The sequence below is a fragment of the Eucyclogobius newberryi genome, unplaced genomic scaffold, assembly GCF_026437365.1.
Source record: "Eucyclogobius newberryi isolate DKJ021-1_F unplaced genomic scaffold, fEucNew1.0.hap1 SCAF_8, whole genome shotgun sequence".
Classification (NCBI taxonomy): domain Eukaryota; kingdom Metazoa; phylum Chordata; class Actinopteri; order Gobiiformes; family Gobiidae; genus Eucyclogobius; species Eucyclogobius newberryi.
Genome location: NW_027316500.1, coordinates 8,242,849 through 8,260,918, shown reverse-complemented (window position 1 = coordinate 8,260,918; position 18,070 = coordinate 8,242,849). Strand labels below are relative to the sequence as shown.

General features: G+C 44.7%; 2 protein-coding genes across 2 annotated transcripts in view; both read left to right on the top strand.

Moving 5' to 3' along the window:
• LOC140351475 (probable E3 ubiquitin-protein ligase TRIML1) overlaps positions 1-1,897 on the top strand; it is a gene marked incomplete at its 5' end in the record, with an annotated part of 3,862 nt that extends 1,965 nt beyond the window's left edge. Inside the window, one exon of the mRNA XM_072437324.1 lies at positions 1,303-1,897. Coding sequence (XP_072293425.1) covers positions 1,303-1,883 — 581 coding nt within the window. The remainder of the gene's footprint in view (positions 1-1,302) is intronic.
• Positions 1,898-3,256: 1,359 nt separating this feature from the next.
• On the top strand, positions 3,257-16,388 carry LOC140350765 (hyaluronan-binding protein 2-like). Its single transcript, XM_072436250.1, has 13 exons — positions 3,257-3,331; positions 4,263-4,380; positions 4,457-4,549; positions 4,963-5,079; positions 5,165-5,281; positions 6,059-6,169; positions 6,920-7,091; positions 7,923-8,020; positions 8,705-9,101; positions 10,083-10,225; positions 10,311-10,445; positions 11,176-11,321; positions 16,087-16,388. Exons 1-13 carry the CDS (start codon positions 3,272-3,274, stop codon positions 16,252-16,254), a joined length of 1,875 nt encoding a protein of 624 aa, XP_072292351.1. The 5' UTR covers positions 3,257-3,271; the 3' UTR covers positions 16,255-16,388.
• The last annotated feature ends 1,682 nt before the right edge of the window (positions 16,389-18,070 follow it).

The following is an 18,070-nucleotide window of genomic DNA, read 5'->3' as shown; positions in this document are numbered from 1 at the left end:
TTATTTTCACACTTGGAACCACATTTCATACTCCAATGTGACTTATATGTTTTTTTCTTATTATGCTTTTTTTGGTCTTATACTCGTCTTATACTCCGGTGCAACTTATAGTCCGGAAAATACGGTAGTTGCTTATTAGTACTTAATCTGCCCTTATTAATGTCTTATTCTGCATAACATTATTCTGCTGCTAATTAGACATTTAGTGACACTTTTCTATTAATAAACTCCTTCTAACTTCTAATTAATAAGATGTTAAGAGATTGTTAAGAGATAATATGATCCTAATTGGCATTTGGTAATATAGGTGTTGTTAAGAGCAAGTAGCATAAGAAATGTGGCTTTTACCTATTAACGGTTAATAAATACACCCTAGTAGGAAATACATAAATAATTAAAGTGATTGGGAATGCTCCACAGTCTGCAATAAACATATTTATCTCCATGGGGGCAAGCAGGTGGCACAACCAGGTCAAGTAAGGTCAGATCTGTGGAGAGGGCGATAAGTGAACAAGCAGGGAAATCAAAGGAAGCCTATTATGCTAAATCAACTTTTAAGATCGTTTTCCCTTCTTATTAAACTACTAGAAGTTATATTTAGAGTGAGTAATTTGTATTCTTCTGTGGACGAGACACCATTACTCCAACGGTTCCTGTGTTCGCTGCTCTTTACTTACTTGATTCAGCAATTTTATTTTCTCAAGCTGTGACGCTCGTAGGATTTAGCAGCGCTGCGTAGCCAGTTTGACACAAATGAAAAACGTCAGCTCTCCAGAGGCGACGTGACGTTAAAGGGGCCGGCCCAGAACATCGTGGCGGGCTTCAGGAAGTAAACAGAATGGTTGTTTTAGATCGTAATTCAAAATGTCCTCAATGTAACATAATGATCCACCAGCGTCGCAGATTAGAACCATATAGAAGATAAAAGCACTGTAGGTCTTCTTTAAATCCATCCAGAGATAAGCGCAGATTTCTTTCGCGTCCACAGATGCACAAAGTTCTTACTTCTGAATACTTTTCAATAACAAAATGTATTTCTACTCAAAGGGCTCATGTTTGTGCTGGTTCCTTTGTGCGCTTCACCTTTGACTGCACCTTAATCATTATGTTACTTGGAAGTTGACATTTATACCAGTTTTTGTAAGTAAATTGTTGTCACAGGCAAACCTTACTATAAATACACTGACTATGGAACTATTAGTAATATTTGTACGTCTTGTATATTAATTGTTGAGCTAAAACCTTCTAAAATATATCATTTAAACCTTATAATGCAACTTAAACTGTGCTTTCACTGAACAGACTCCTCTGAGGTCCATCTGAACCCCGACTCTGCTCATCCCAAACTCCTGCTCTCTTCTGGAGGAGACAGTGTGAGCTTCAGTGACGCCTGGCAGGACGTCCCGGACAACCGCACCCGCTTCGACTCCACCCTCTACGTCCTCAGCACCCAGGCCTTCAGCTGCGGACGCCACTACTTTGAGCTGGACGTGAGCGGGAAAACGTACTGGGAATTGGGTGTCACGTACCCCTCCATCCCGCGCAAGGGTCCAAGCGAGGCGTGCTGGTTGGGACGAGGGGGAGAGTCTTGGTGTATGGAGTATTTCGATGGGGAGTACACGGCGTGGCATGGAGGTATCCCGCACCAGCTGCCCGTTCTGAAGCGCTACAGCCACGTCGGGGTGCTGTGCAGTTTCCCCGCGGGACAGGTCATCTTTTTGGAGGCGGATAAGATGACCCCGCTGTTCTCCTTCTGCGTAGGAACGTTTGCCGACAGCCTACACTTGGCACTGTGTCCGGGCCATGATCATAACGGGACCAATACAAAGCCCATACGGGTCTGTAACGCGCCGTGCCCCCCACCAGTGACCTGTGATAGTTAAAGGGGCACTGTGGACGTTTTAGGTGGAGGGTCTGGAACCTTTTCTTCATGGGGATGTTGTTTTGCCTACAATTTTTCTGTAGAAAGATGACACCATTTTCACTAATTATTTTAAGTTATATACGTTACCCGTATATTCCGGACTATAAGTCGCACCTTTTTCATAGTTTTGGCCGGGGTGGGACTTATACTTAAATTTATACTTATATACTTATACTCCGGAGCAACTTATATGTGATATTATTTGTCATTTTCACACTTGCAACCGCATTTCATACTCCAGTGCAACTTATATATGTATTTTTCTTCTCTATTATGCATTTTTTGGCTGGTGCGACTTATACTTCGGTGCGACTTATAGTCTGGAAAATACGGTATATGTCTTATTATTGTAAATCAAGATATAAACAATAATAACTGAACACTCAGGTGCCCCCTTTCGCCCTGGTCCGCTCCAGCTCGCGCGAGAAGGAGGTTTGATTGACAGCTAACATGGCTCGTTGCTAAGCGTCCGCCCCGTGGAAACCAGCGGAAAGCGGGAAGGGGTGTGTACCTTCTGTGACCTAGCTCCTGATTGGCTCTGTGGTTGCAATTGGCTGGAGCCAGATACAGTCTGTGGTTACAACATCAAACACCTGTGATGGAATAAATGAAAACTACGTTAATACTGTACTGGAAAGTTTCAGGCAAAGCAGTAACATTTTCATGTGAGGTAACGGACTCTGCATTAGAAAACTTGCATAGTGCACCTTTAAGACTTTACTCATTTTGAATAATAGATGACAATTTGTATTTTTTGTCTGATAGAAATGTTTTAGTACGTCAAAAGTTCATGTATGCAAGCCCTTCTCTAACATAAATGTTTTTGTAATGTAAAAGTACAGCTTTATGTTCAGTTCAGTGTTTCTGTCGTTATGTGGCTGTGCCATGGGTTGAACTGGACCAATGAAACTAAAATATAATCACAATGAACAAAGACGGCTCTCTGAGAATGTCCTGCTTTAGACACTAATGCATGGGATTAATCCGTGTTTGGATGCAATTTTGTCCTCAGATTCAGTATGTCTATGTGAGTAAATGATTAAAATTTGCCTCGAAAACACAACCAAAGTCTGCATCAAAATAAATAATCTTTGAAAACAGGCCAACCCCAAATTACCACTTGTGTTTTGTGTTGTTTTGTTTCATTAAACTTGCATTGCCATTATGAATGATTTTGTACAGACATTAATAAAATAACTGTACTGGTAATAAAAATAACATCTGATTAAAAACATTTGGATCAATACACCGGCCCACAGAGAGGATCAAAGGTCAGTGTGCTCAGGCCCGTGTTAAAGAGTGTGTCTGAGCGGGACGTCCCAGTCGGTGGTCCGCTCCGGTGCCATCATGAAGCTCAGGCTCCTGCTGCTGTGCGTGCTGCTGGCCCTGTTCTTCGTCTCCTGCGAGGTAAAGAATATATCGTAACATCCAGCATAATATGAAAAGTATACATCGTTTGCATTTGCACATGGACAATTCACAGATGGAAGAAAACGTATTTTACAAAATTAGACCAACATTAAGTTTTTACGCTGGAAATAAAAATAAAAATAATTAATCTTATACTTAAAAATGTTTGTTTAAATTCATTGTGTCACTTTTTCCCGCACACAGACGGAATCTTGAACAGAAAGTAGGACAATACCAATTTGACTTGAATGTTAAACTTATTTGTACTTTTCCAGAGGAGCTCGGGATCGAATGTTATAAACTTTACATTAAAGAGATAAATTCGCAAAATAACATAAAAGTGATTTGTATTTTTTAGAGGTGGGAGATATTGACAAAAAATTTAATCTCTAACAATAAACAGACGATTCATTTTTACATTTTTCTTTACATTTACATTTCACATTTGGCAAATAATTAAACCTCAACCTCAATTAATACATTTAAAGACATGTTTTATCACATTTCTGTTGGATGAATATTGTCGTCTGTTATTTCAATCCAACAGAAATGTGATCAAACGTGTCTTTAAACGTATCAATTGAGGTTTAATTATTTAAAAAATGAATCACGAAAGTGCAGAAACATCACCCTAAGCTCTTATTTTGAAAGTTTACAGTATCACGTTTTCATTTTCAGTCAGCTCTTCTTGAATTGATTTAAGATGAACAATATGCCAAGTTGGATTATCAAGTATATCTTCAAAACCAAATTCACAATATTATGTTAATTTCAACATATTGCCAATGTCTAATTTTATAATCAGACATTCATTTCCTCCTCTTTTTCAACATACTCATTGGTGTTAAGCTGTTCAGTTTTGCACTTTCTCTGACGTTCGGTGCATTCCATTTTGTTTCTGTTGTGTGAATATATTTGTAACAATCAGATGAAGAAGGAAAAGAAAGAACACAGACATGGCCGTGGGCGTGGGCGTGGTCATGGTCATGGTCATGATCATCACGGCAAACACCGGGGCAGAGGACGCTTCGACGAGATCACCACCGGTTAGAGCTGTTTCGACTTCACTGTAAAATAAAACGGACGAACGACGCGCGATCTGACCGTGTTGTGCCGCCGCAGATGAATTCTTCCAGATCATTCCGGGAGCTGACAACGAGGATGAGGAGGAAGACCACAGCAGCGACTGGCTTTACGAGCTCCAGGAACCGGAAGGTATAATAGCGTCAACGGAGAGTAGCGTTGGGTTGGTGATATATCATAATATTGCAGAAAATGTACTCATAGAAGTTAAATTCATTCCAAAAAAATGACTTTGACTATGTTTTTCATCACAGTAGCTCAGTTGGTCGAGTGTTCTCCCTGTGATCTGAAAATTAGAGGTTTTAATCCAGCGCACGACTTAAGCAAAGTAAAATAAAACTGCCAATTTTGTGGATTACTGGGTTTTCCACAAGATACAAGTTTCTTTGCAGGCCAATTTTGTGTGATAAAAAGACACGTCGAGCCTATTTAACTGTAATAAAAGTAACATGCGTTTAAAAAAATGTGTTTTCTGAAAAGGACAATACTGAAATTGTTGTGGGAGATGTGAGAATCCTTCATAAACGTGGTGTTTTTGTCCCCAGGTCACTGTAATCCCAACCCCTGTCGTAACAGGGGAGTTTGTGAAGAAAAGGAGAGAGGCAAGAGGAAGTTCAAATGCCACTGCGAGAAGCCGTTTAAGGGCAAGAAATGCGAAAAAGGTTGGGTCAAAATCACGATCATCAATACAAAGTGGCAGATATTGCAGTGACATTGGATGAATTGCATTACTTTGTATGTCTTTAGGCCCCAAGCGCTGTCGAAAAGGCAGATGTGGGCGTGGGGAGTGCGTGTTGACCTCCAGACCGCCGTACTACGAGTGCAAATGCAAAGAACCATTCCGGCCTCCAAACTGTGAACGGCGTAAGACAAAACTTTATTTAATGTAATAAATATGAACAAAAAACAAACAGAACAAGGCCAGAGAGTGAAAGACCAAAAGGAAATGGAGTCCAAAAAGTACCAAAAAAAAGCACTTTATTGTATCTGTCCCAGTGTTAAGTTCAGTGTAAAAGTCCATTTTTCCATTTTGTAAAAGTCCAAAGTTATTTCAGTCCAGGCTGTGTTCCTGTCATCTTTATTCTTTACTTTTTTGCTGCAGCCAATAGTACGTTCCACATGTATCCATCTATTGTTTCCATTGTTGGAGTTCTACATGCGCGATACAGTGTTTTAAAGTCAAATTAAATATTGGTGTTGAAGCCAGTGCCTCAATAATCTCAGTCCAGTATTTATGGATAAAAGGTGAGTCCCAAAAGAGACCAAACTTTATGATATTTTTTTTTATTTTGACATATTCTGTGGCCTATCATATCACCTTTTTGTACTTTTAGCCATCATAAAGTGTTGTTTCCTCCTCAAAAACACACTTGGAGATTGATTTTCTGCTCTTCATTCACTAATCTGACATCACTAATCTTGCCATATGAAGCTAGCATCTTGTTTCATTATTCAAACTGCTATAAAGTGTAAAAGAATAAAAGTAGTTCAAGAAGTTTTAACAAAAAAATCTATCCTAATTCGCCTCACGGGTTGCAGGGTTTGTTCTCCTCAGACTGCCCTATGGAGTTGCCCTTGGAACACTTTTGAACCCTGTTTTTGTTGCACAAGCCAAACTAAAAAGAAATGGTGCATTTTCAGATTCTGTTTGTGACCCAAATCCGTGCCATAATGGAGCCTTGTGTGTGAAAGACGGCAACGACTTCGACTGCGCTTGTCCCACAGGGTTCAGTGGACGCTACTGCCAAGTCGGTAAATATTACAGCAATCCTCAGTCACCAGGTCAAACTTTAGTCCGATCGGATGCCAACGCTAACCAGCTCCAAATACTTTCTCAACTAAGAGTGTTTGTACTGCACTTGCAATAGTGTAAAGGTCAAGTTGGTACCACTTTATCAGTAATCAATAATGTGAATCTACAGAAATAGCTTTAAAATGAATGCTTTGTACAGTGTATTCATGTACACATTTATTACGCCTTGCCAAAGTGGTAAGGTTTGTGACTAACATACAGCAAAAAATTGAGTTCCTATTACCACACGATATAGAACATTGACCGTATTTTCCGCACTATAAGGCGCACTTAAAAGCCTTTAATTTTCTCCAAAAAAATGAAGCCTTATAATCCCGTGCGCCTTATATATGGATGAATTCTGGTTGTAATTACTGACCTCGAAGCGATTTTGTGTGGTACACGTTTTGTTTCGCTAAATGCGCCTTATATTCCGGTGCGCCTTATATATGAAAAATGATCGAAAATAGACCATTCATTGACAGTGCGCCTTATAGTGTGGAAAATACGGTATGCAAAAAAGCTATGAACCAGTTCTTTTTACACTAATTACCAACTAAAAGAGAGGTATTAGATCTAAACTAGGATTAAACTGTGTGAAATAGGACTATGCTACAGTAGATAAATGGAAAAAGCTGACCATAAATTAAAGAAACTCTAGAAGGAGCTTTGTCAGGATCACTGCTGTATTCTTCTGATCTCACCTCCAGGTCCAAACGACTGCTACACCGGAGATGGAGAGTCTTACAGAGGCAACGTGAGTGAGACCGACGATGGTCACGAGTGTTTGTTCTGGAACTCTCACTTCCTCCTGGAATCGGGCACGAATCCCTTCGAGGCCGATGAGAACGAGGACGGACTGGGACCTCACAACTTCTGCAGGTCAGGAACGATTTAGCCTGGACACGACAGGAAAGAGATGAAATGCAATTTAGATTCACTCATTAACAGTTGAACCACTAGATGGAGTTGTGAGCTTCTTCAGTAATCTTCTTTAATGTCATTTTGAACACAATTTTGGCTTAAAGGAGACACTTTATGCTCTTTTTCTTTTACATTTGGTTCACAGTAAACCGCAATATTGAACAGCTTTGTAATGGAAACAGAATCCTTCACTTCACTGTTCAAAACTGCAGAGCTTCATAGTGACGTTTTGCCTTTTTTTTGGCCCGTAGGCTTTACTGACAGGAAGGTACAGAGTGAAATGGGGGATGAGAGAGAAGGGAGGACACGCAGCAAACTGTCGGGATGTGGGTGGAGATAGGGGATAGGGGAAACACAGATTTTCTGAGCACACCAGCCTCCGTTTCAGGACAATACAGGATTAACTCGTCAACATGCACGAATCAATCAAAATACAACGTCGAGTAAACTAATGCTGAGGAAATGTTGTAACAAAGTGGATTTTGCATAATATGTCCCCTTTAAGACAAATGTAATCAGAACCAGATCGCAATTTAATCTTAACTCATGGACACTTTATAACACAATTTAAAGTGCCTTTAAGAGGAAACTAAATGAATTTGCTTCTTCTTGAAACTCACACTTCACTGTTCTTGGTTAAATCTACCTGTCACTCATTCAGAGCCTTAAAGCGCCAGCGCTGTTCAGTCTCCCTTTGTTTTATTATTGTCAATATATAATCTAACACTAACAGTTTATTACAGGTTTAATTTGTGACTATTAACCCGAAAACAAAACTTTATTTGACAGAAATCCGGATGGTTCTCAAATGCCGTGGTGCTTCTACCGAAAAGGACGGCGACTCTGGTGGGACTACTGTGACGTCCGACACTGTGACGATCCGACAGGTGAAGAGCACCTTTTATAGCACCACTGTCTCCTTTTGGGGTCACCAGTGTTCGATTATGTGAGCCACGGTTGAGCGAGTGTTTTCTCTCAGGGAACCGACAAAAGCATTATTTATTTATTTTTACTGTGCAGAACTAACAGCTAAACCTTTTTATTTTTTTCTCCAAATATAAAAGTATTCAGAAAAAACATTTAGTTAAAGAAAACAGAACCAGAGAAAGCAACAGACAAAAATCCAAATCAGCAGACATGAAAAAAGAAAGAAAAAGAAAGAAGTTAAGGCTCAAACAACCGATTTATTCCACAGTCCATTTTCAAATTTTTTAAATTTGAAAAAAATAACAATAATCATTTGACCGATGTCCAATATGATGTCGGTCCAGCACTCGATCCTCGGTGCAGAGGGCCTTTTCCCTGCCGCCAGGAGGACGTTCCAGAGACAGCAACTGACCGTGTCCATGGCATCGATCGGGATGGCGTCTGTAGCACTTTATTGATCCCAGTCCAATATTTGTGGGTAACAGGACAGTCCCAGAACACATGATAATGGTGGGCCTCCTGGCAACCACAGTGTACAATGAGCACTTTGACAAAAACGTTTACAGCTACTTTCAACCTCTTTGTACTTTGTAAACCTTTCCAAAATAACATTCCTCTTGTTTTTAATTGTTTTATTTTCTTAGATGAACCAACAACAGTTAAACCCACAGACCAGCCTGGCCCGACCCAGCCTGCCCCTCCTCCTCCCCCCGGCCCAACAGAACCAGCGCCCCCGCCTCCTGCTCCCACCGAGCCCGTCCCACCCCCGCCTTCCACCACCTCTGCCCAGGGCACCACCCCCGTCCCTGGACCTACCCCAGCGCCCACCAATGCCTCTGACGCACAGTTCAGGACGTGCGGAATGCCACAGCCCAAGAAAGCCATCACGCGCATCTTCGGGGGTCTTAAAGTCGCTCCCGGCGCCATTCCCTGGCAAGCGTCGATACAAGTGAGACCGAAGAACTCCAACCTGTCGTACAGACACGTCTGTGGAGGGGTGCTCATCGAGAGCTGCTGGGTGCTGACCGCTGGACACTGCATGTACGTAAAGACCATTACACTGGCAGTTATTTGGGCTTTAACTTTAACGGGCAGTGGTCCCCTCGTTTGGACAGACACAGTTAAAGTTTATTTCCACATAGACAAATGAAGGACAGATATAATAGTAGAGTTTTGCTTCTTAACAATATGCCAGAAAATGTAATATCTGATATCCCTTTCCTCTCTTGGGAATAGGAAGGTCAAGATTATCAGGTCACAATGTAGTCGTGAGAACCGATAAATAATAATCCATTAACCATTAATAATCCAGTGTCAATTTTAGAAGTATTTTTGGTTCATCCTATCGTCCCAAAAATAGATGTAAATGTAAAGAACTTTAGTATCCTGCTGTTTTTGTCAAATGTAACTTTATTTTGTCTTTCAGGAAGTTCAATTTTGTAAAAAAACGGTCTCAAAACTTGACCAACAGTAACATGTCAATTAAATATTTCACCGTTATTTCGTCACAGTCTCAATAATCGTTAAATCGTTAAATCGTTAAATGTTGTTTCTCACAATAATCCTAACACACTGAAACTTAATACCACACTTGGGAAAAGGGGCCATTTTGTCACTATCTTTTCAACTCTTGTCTCCATGCGCAAAATGAAAAACAAAACAAAATAAAACCATAATAAATTGACCAATGATGCTCTATTTTGTAATATTATGATGAGGTTATAATTTCAGATGGGGGGGAGGGGCCTATGAAGCTCTTTGGGAAATGTACTGTTTTTGAAAGAAAGAACCGTATGATCAAATTGTGAATAAATATCAAGTCCTTTCAACTCTCACGTCTTTGGAGTTGAATAACAGAAGCCGTTGTGAAAAAGCATTAGTTTGTTTGTTGCCGACAGTGAAGACTTTGAACTTGGTGCTGGTTTTTGTTTCTCCCGGCGGAAAGGCCCAGAAATTACAGAGAGAACCAAAAAACTGGGTCAACGAATGTACCAACCTCTAACCCTATGTGTGTTGTTACAGTCCAACCAATCAGGACATGCGGGTGGTTTTGGGAAGCCAGGATCTGTCCTCTGAAGAACCCAACGAGCAGGCGCTCACCGTGGCCGAGGCGATTCGACACGAGAACTACAACGAGAAACCCTACGCCGTTTACAACGACATCGGCGAGTCATTCATAGCCCGTCTTTATTGCACAAAGCATCAGTCGCGTTGAGGCGTACTCATCGCCGTGCACTTCTGTTTCTCCAGGTTTGCTGCGTCTAGAGGATAAAAACGGAGAGTGCGCCAAAGAGTCTCAGTTTGTGAAGACGGCCTGTCTCCCTGACGCCCCGCTGCCTGACGGGACGGAGTGCACCATTTCAGGATGGGGGGCCACGGAGAACTGTAAGTATACAATGCAACTGCTAATGCACGTATCGTATTTTCCGGACTATAAGTCGCACCAGCCAAAAAATGCATAATAGAGAAGAAAAAAACATAATATAAGTGGCACTGGAGTATGAAATGCGGTGTGAAAATAACAAATAATATCACATTTAAGTCGCTCCGGAGTATAAGTACAAGTATATAAGTATAGATAGTATAGTATAAGTATAAGTCGCATCCCGGCCAAAACTATGAAAAAAGGTGCGACTTATAATCCGGAAAATACGGTATCCTTTTCAGGAATTTACAAAACCTTAACAATTATCTCCAGCACAATAGATGCTGAGATTGGTTGGAAAAAGACAATATTCTCAATTGATGGTATTGGTTTCTTATTTGAGCGCACACGGTATTAAATGTTATGGCGAAAAACAAGAGGATTGATGATTATTTACAGTTTTTAAGTTTAGAAAATGTCCAATTACGGTGGACTCAAACACTGTTTTTTACCACGCTTTGTCCCACAAGACACTTTACGTTGAATAAGCAGTATTTTTTACACCGCTACACAATCCTCCACACCTGTTTAATGCCAAAGTGCCGCTAATAAGCCAACGCGGACGTGATGCCAGCAGCTTGTGTAATGCACACTTTGGCATTTAAAATAGCTTTGTGCCTGGTTAAGTGCGTGAAACAGCTGTATGAACGTAAACATGCATTGGTTTGTCTTTTGTTTTTGTATTTATAGCTTCTTACGGCTCCCAGCACCTGCTCGAGGCCAACGTGCTGCTGATTAACCAGGAAAAATGCTCTGAACGGGACGTGTACGGCAGTTCACTGGACGGGGGCATGTTGTGTGCGGGACACCTGCAGGGAGGGGTCGACTCCTGCCAGGTCAGTGTGTGTGGGGGGCTTCTGACTGTGTGTGGGGGCTTCTGACTGTGTGTGGGGGGCTTCTGACTGTGTGTGGGGGGGGGCTTCTGACTGTGTGTGTGTGGGGCTTCTGACTGTGTGTGGGGGGCTTCTGACTGTGTGTGGGGGGGGGCTTCTGACTGTGTGTGTGTGGGGCTTCTGACTGTGTGTGGGGGGCTTCTGACTGTGTGTGTGGGGCTTCTGACTGTGTGTGGGGGGCTTCTGACTGTGTGTGTGGGGGGCTTCTGACTGTGTGTGGGGGGCTTCTGACTGTGTGGGGGGCTTCTGACTGTGTGTGGGGGGCTTCTGACTGTGTGTGTGGGGGGCTTCTGACTGTGTGTGTGTGGGGCTTCTGACTGTGTGTGGGGGGCTTCTGACTGTGTGTGTGTGAGGGGCTTCTGACTGTGTGTGTGGGGGGCTTCTGACTGTGTGTGTGGGGGGCTTCTGACTGTGTGTGTGTGAGGGGCTTCTGACTGTGTGTGTGGGGGGCTTCTGACTGTGTGTGTGGGGGGCTTCTGACTGTGTGTGTGGGGGCTTCTGACTGTGTGTGGGGGGGGCTTCTGACTGTGTGTGTGTGAGGGGCTTCTGACTGTGTGTGTGGGGGGCTTCTGACTGTGTGTGTGGGGGGATTCTGACTGTGTGTGGGGGGCTTCTGACTGTGTGTGGGGGGCTTCTGACTGTGTGGGGGGCTTCTGACTGTGTGTGGGGGGCTTCTGACTGTGTGTGTGGGGGGCTTCTGACTGTGTGTGTGTGGGGCTTCTGACTGTGTGTGGGGGGCTTCTGACTGTGTGTGTGGGGCTTCTGACTGTGTGTGGGGGGCTTCTGACTGTGTGTGTGGGGGGCTTCTGACTGTGTGTGTGGGGGGCTTCTGACTGTGTGTGTGGGGGCTTCTGACTGTGTGTGGGGGGCTTCTGACTGTGTGTGTGTGAGGGGCTTCTGACTGTGTGTGTGGGGGGCTTCTGACTGTGTGTGGGGGGGGCTTCTGACTGTGTGTGGGGGGGGCTTCTGACTGTGTGTGTGGGGGGGCTTCTGACTGTGTGTGTGGGGGGCTTCTGACTGTGTGTGTGGGGGGCTTCTGACTGTGTGTGTGGGGGGGCTTCTGACTGTGTGTGTGGGGGGCTTCTGACTGTGTGTGTGGGGGGGGGGCTTCTGACTGTGTGTGTGTGTGGGGCTTCTGACTGTGTGTGGGGGCTTCTGACTGTGTGTGGGGGGGCTTCTCACTGTGTGTGGGGGGGGCTTCTCACTGTGTGTGGGGGGGGCTTCTGACTGTGTGTGGGGGGGCTTCTGACTGTGTGTGTGGGGGGGGGCTTCTGACTGTGTGTGGGGGGCTTCTGACTGTGTGCGGGGGGGGCTTCTGACTGTGTGTGTGTGGGGGGGGCTTCTGACTGTGTGTGGGGCTTCTGACTGTGTGTGGGGGGCTTCCGTGTGGGGGGCTTCTGACTGTGTGTGGGGGGCTTCTGACTGTGTGTGGGGGGGCTTCTGACTGTGTATGTGGGGGGCTTCTCACTGTGTGTGGGGGGGGCTTCTCACTGTGTGTGGGGGGGGCTTCTGACTGTGTGTGGGGGGGCTTCTGACTGTGTGTGTGGGGGGGGCTTCTGACTGTGTGTGGGGGGCTTCTGACTGTGTGTGTGGGGGCTTCTGACTGTGTGTGGGGGGGCTTCTCACTGTGTGTGGGGGGGGCTTCTCACTGTGTGTGGGGGGGGCTTCTGACTGTGTGTGTGGGGGGGGGCTTCTGACTGTGTGTGGGGGGCTTCTGACTGTGTGCGGGGGGGGCTTCTGACTGTGTGTGTGTGGGGGGGGCTTCTGACTGTGTGTGGGGCTTCTGACTGTGTGTGGGGGGCTTCCGTGTGGGGGGCTTCTGACTGTGTGTGGGGGGCTTCTGACTGTGTGTGGGGGGGCTTCTGACTGTGTATGTGGGGGGCTTCTCACTGTGTGTGGGGGGGGCTTCTCACTGTGTGTGGGGGGGGCTTCTGACTGTGTGTGGGGGGGCTTCTGACTGTGTGTGTGGGGAGGGCTTCTGACTGTGTGTGGGGGGCTTCTGACTGTGTGCGGGGGGGGGCTTCTGACTGTGTGTGTGTGTGGGGGGCTTTTGACTGTGTGTCTGGGGCTTCTGACTGTGTGTGGGGGGCTTCCGTGTGGGGGGCTTCTGACTGTGTGTGGGGGGCTTCTGACTGTGTGGGGGCTTCTGACTGTGTGTGGGGGGCTTCTGACTGTGTGTGTGGGGGGCTTCTGACTGTGTGTGTGGGGGCTTCTGACTGTGTGTGTGGGGGGCTTCTGACTGTGTAAGTGGGGGGCTTCTGACTGTGTGTGTGGGGGGCTTCTGACTGTGTAAGTGGGGGCTTTCTGACTGTGTGTGGGGGGGGGGCTTCTGACTGTGTGTGTGGGGGGCTTCTGACTGTGTGTGTGGGGGGCTTCTGACTGTGTGTGTGGGGGCTTCTGACTGTGTGTGTGGGGGGCTTCGGACTGTGTGTGTGGGGGCTTCTGACTGTGTGTGTGGGGGCTTCTGACTGTGTAAGTGGGGGGCTTCTGACTGTGTGTGTGGGGGGCTTCTGACTGTGTAAGTGGGGGGCTTCTGACTGTGTGTGTGGGGGCTTCTGACTGTGTGTGTGGGGGGCTTCAGACTGTGTAAGTGGGGGCTTCTGACTGTGTGTGTGGGGGGCTTCTGACTGTGTGTGTGGGGGGCTTCAGACTGTGTAAGTGGGGGCTTCTGACTGTGTGTGTGGGGGGCTTCTGACTGTGTGTGTGGGGGGCTTCTGACTGTGTGTGTGGGGGGCTTCTGACTGTGTGTGGGGGGCTTCTGACTGTGTGTGGGCTTCTGACTGTGTGTGTGTGGGGCTTCTGACTGTGTGTGGGGGGCTTCTGACTGTGTGGGGGCTTCTGACTGTGTGTGTGGGGGGCTTCTGACTGTGTGTGTGGGGGGCTTCTGACTGTGTAAGTGGGGGGCTTCTGACTGTGTGTGGGGGGGGCTTCATTTCTCCCTGTGGCCCTCAGAGGCAACTGTTGTTGTGATTTTGGGCCTTACAAAAATAAATTGATTTGATTTGATTTGACTGTGTAAGTGGGGGCTTTCTGACTGTGTGTGGGGGGGGCTTCTGACTGTGTGTGTGTGGGGCTTCTGACTGTGTGTGTGGGGCTTCTGACTGTGTGTGTGGGGGGCTTCTGACTGTGTGTGGGGGCTTCTGACTGTGTGTATGGGGGGCTTCTGACTGTGTGTGGGGGGGGCTTCTGACTGTGTGTGTGGGGGGATTCTGACTGTGTGTGTGGGGGGCTTCTGACTGTGTGTGTGGGGGGCTTCTGACTGTGTGTGTCGGGGCTTCTGACTGTGTGTGTGGGGGGCTTCTGACTGTGTGTGTGGGGGGCTTCTGACTGTGTGTGTGGGGGCTTCTGACTGTGTGTGTGGGGGCTTCTGACTGTGTGTGTGGGGGGCTTCTGACTGTGTGTGTGGGGGGCTTCTGACTGTGTAAGTGGGGGCTTTCTGACTGTGTGTGGGGGGGGGGCTTCTGACTGTGTGTGTGGGGGCTTCTGACTGTGTGTGTGGGGGGCTTCTGACTGTGTGTGTGGGGCTTCTGACTGTGTGTGTGGGGGGCTTCTGACTGTGTGTGTGGGGGGCTTCTGACTGTGTAAGTGGGGGGCTTCTGACTGTGTGTGTGGGGGCTTCTGACTGTGTGTGTGGGGCTTCTGACTGTGTGTGTGGGGGGCTTCTGACTGTGTGTGTGGGGCTTCTGACTGTGTGGTTTCTTACTCGATTAGTATATTATATTATATATCAGGAGATATTAAGCTTTGAGGAGGATTAGATATGCATTAACCCAGTTCTGATAGATAAATATCCAAATATCCAAATAAGCCAAAACGTAGGGTTAATCGTAGGTTATTTACTCGTATGACCTGGAGTTTCAACTATTATTTAAGATCAATATATTAGAGAGTGACAGAAGAGCAGGCTAATGGTTTTATTAATAAAATGTTACTGTAAATGTAGCAGTCAATTATTTAAAGTCCCTATAACAGGTTGAACTATACATTGAATTAAAATGCAGTTAAAATGCATTTTTGATTTGGCTAGAATTTATTCAATTTAGAGTGTGTTAATGACACAATGTTTTGCATTTGACAAATACAAATATAAGAGAGTGACTTTATTTGGTTGGATTCACCTTTAGAGGGTCAAAAAAGTAGTTTATTTTGTGTAGATTATGCACAAGCTTTGGATGGAATGAGGTGTCGCTTCCTGTAACTTTCTACAGATTTTTAAACTTTTCTGCACTAATAGCTACTTGATTGGTGTGAACTTTAATTTATATTTACAACACGTATAAATACACAAAAAAACAACAACAAAAAACTTTCATACACACTTTAATTAATGTCTAATAAACAGCATCTGCCTCAAGACAATTCAAGATTTTATTGTCACTTTTATCAATCAGTTTGCGTGGCTCTAATGTCCGAAATAGTGCAATAATAAAGTGCAGAAAAGCATAAACATAAACACACAAGTGCATAATTATGCCAGAGGACGAGAGACAATAATGCATTTCAAACACTGCCTGGTTGATCTTTTGGAGACAATTTTCATATTGTTTACAACTATTGCAACTCCTACTTATTAATTATGTGCATAGATTTACAGTCACTACCACAATAAAAAGTAATAATACATCTTATGGATAGACAACCAATGAATAGAACCATCAAATGTATCATAACATAACTGCTCATTTCCTGTTTTGGTTGTGCTGCTCAGGGCGACTCCGGCGGCCCTCTGACCTGTGAAGAAAACAGCACTCATGAGGTTTACGGCCTGGTGTCCTGGGGCGATCAGTGCGGGAAGAAGAACAAACCCGGGGTCTACACTCGCGTCACAAACTACCTGGACTGGATCAAGTCCACGATGGCTGCTCCGTTACCCTGAGTCCACAAGGTTCAGCCGTTAAGTCAAGAAATTGTAAATGCGAGTCGTTTGGATGAACGTGAGATCGTTCAGTGCGTGTAAACCGGCCATTTTGTTTTTCATTTGACCTTTCTAATAAATTCATATAAAAGCTACTTGTTTTCTACATTGAGCAGTTCTTCTGGTCAGAGTCACAGATAAGAAAAGAAAAAGAATATGCTTTGTAACCTGGAGAATAACAATATAGTACAATTATGATTATTTAGGTTATATTTTATTTTGATTTTGCAAATGCACAGCTCTATACATCAAACCCCCACAAACATTAAATTAGAATTCAAATAAATAAGAGGATTTCATATATCATATTTTTTTATACAATCTTCCACACATTATTTAATTGTAGCTATTTGCTCTAGAAGGGTTGTAATATTTCTATTGCACTAAAATAAAATAGATTTGGCTTTTGAAAACACTGCTAGACAAAGTACATTGAAAACCTTGAATCTGATTTTTGATTTTTCAAATGAACATTAAACACAAGATAAAATGTAAACTTAAGTAAAATGTTGCAGATGATAAATAGCACAGAATTCATACTGGCTGTCAAACAGTGGATCTAGAGCTTGACAGTGACCGGTCACTCATGGGTCAGCTATTTCCTAGAACAAAGAAAATAATTCATTAAAGTTACAATTCATCACAAGAAATGTCCCAGAATAAAAATTTGTCCCATCACAATTATGCAGACGACACTCTCTGTTCCCCATGTGATCTTTGTTTCACTGTCACTGCATCCAACAGATCAGTTTGTGGAGGCAAATCACTTTCTCCAGCTGAACTCAGACAAGACTGAAATCATCGTCTTTGGCCACAGAAGCAAAGAGAGAGTGTTAGTGTCACCTCCAGAGTCTCGCTCTAAAAGTTAGAAATCTGGGGGTAATAATGGACTCAGACTTGAACTTTAATTGCCACGTCATATCAATAACATCAGCAGCTTTTTACCATCTAAAAAACATTGCCAAAATCAAAAATATAGTGTCAAAACCAGATTTAGAGAGACTTATCCACGCGTTTGTCTCCAGTAGATTAGACTACTGTAACGGCCTGCTCACTGGCCTCTCCAAACGAGCTGTAAAACAGCTGCAGTACATCCAGAACGCTGCTGCTCGGGTCCTGACCAGAACCAGGAAGTACCATCACATTAGTCCTGTTCTCAGGTCTCTGCACTGGCTCCCTGTGGCTCAGAGAATAGACTTTAAAGCAGCTCTGCTTGTGTACAAGTCTCTCCATGGCCTAGCACCAAAGTACATCTTGGACATGTTAGTGCCATATGAACCATCTCGGACTCTGAAGACCTCAGGGACCGGCCTCCTGCTGGTGCCAGAGTCAGGACTAAACATGGACCGGCCTCCTGCTGGTGCCAGAGTCAGGACTAAACATGGACCGGCCTCCTGCTGGTGCCAGAGTCAGGACTAAACATGGACCGGCCTCCTGCTGGTGCCAGAGTCAAGACTAAACATGGACCGGCCTCCTGCTGGTGCCAGAGTCAGGACTAAACATGGACCGGCCTCCTGCTGGTGCCAGAGTCAAGACTAAACATGGACCGGCCTCCTGCTGGTGCCAGAGTCAGGACTAAACATGGACCGGCCTCCTGCTGGTGCCAGAGTCAGGACTAAACATGGACCGGCCTCCTGCTGGTGCCAGAGTCAGGACTAAACAGTTTTGTTTTGTGATTTGTCATGTTGTTGTGATTTTAATACATTTTTCCTGTTGTGTGAAGCACTTTGAATTGCCTTGTGTAAACATTGCCTTGTCCTAAAACTAGAAGTAAATT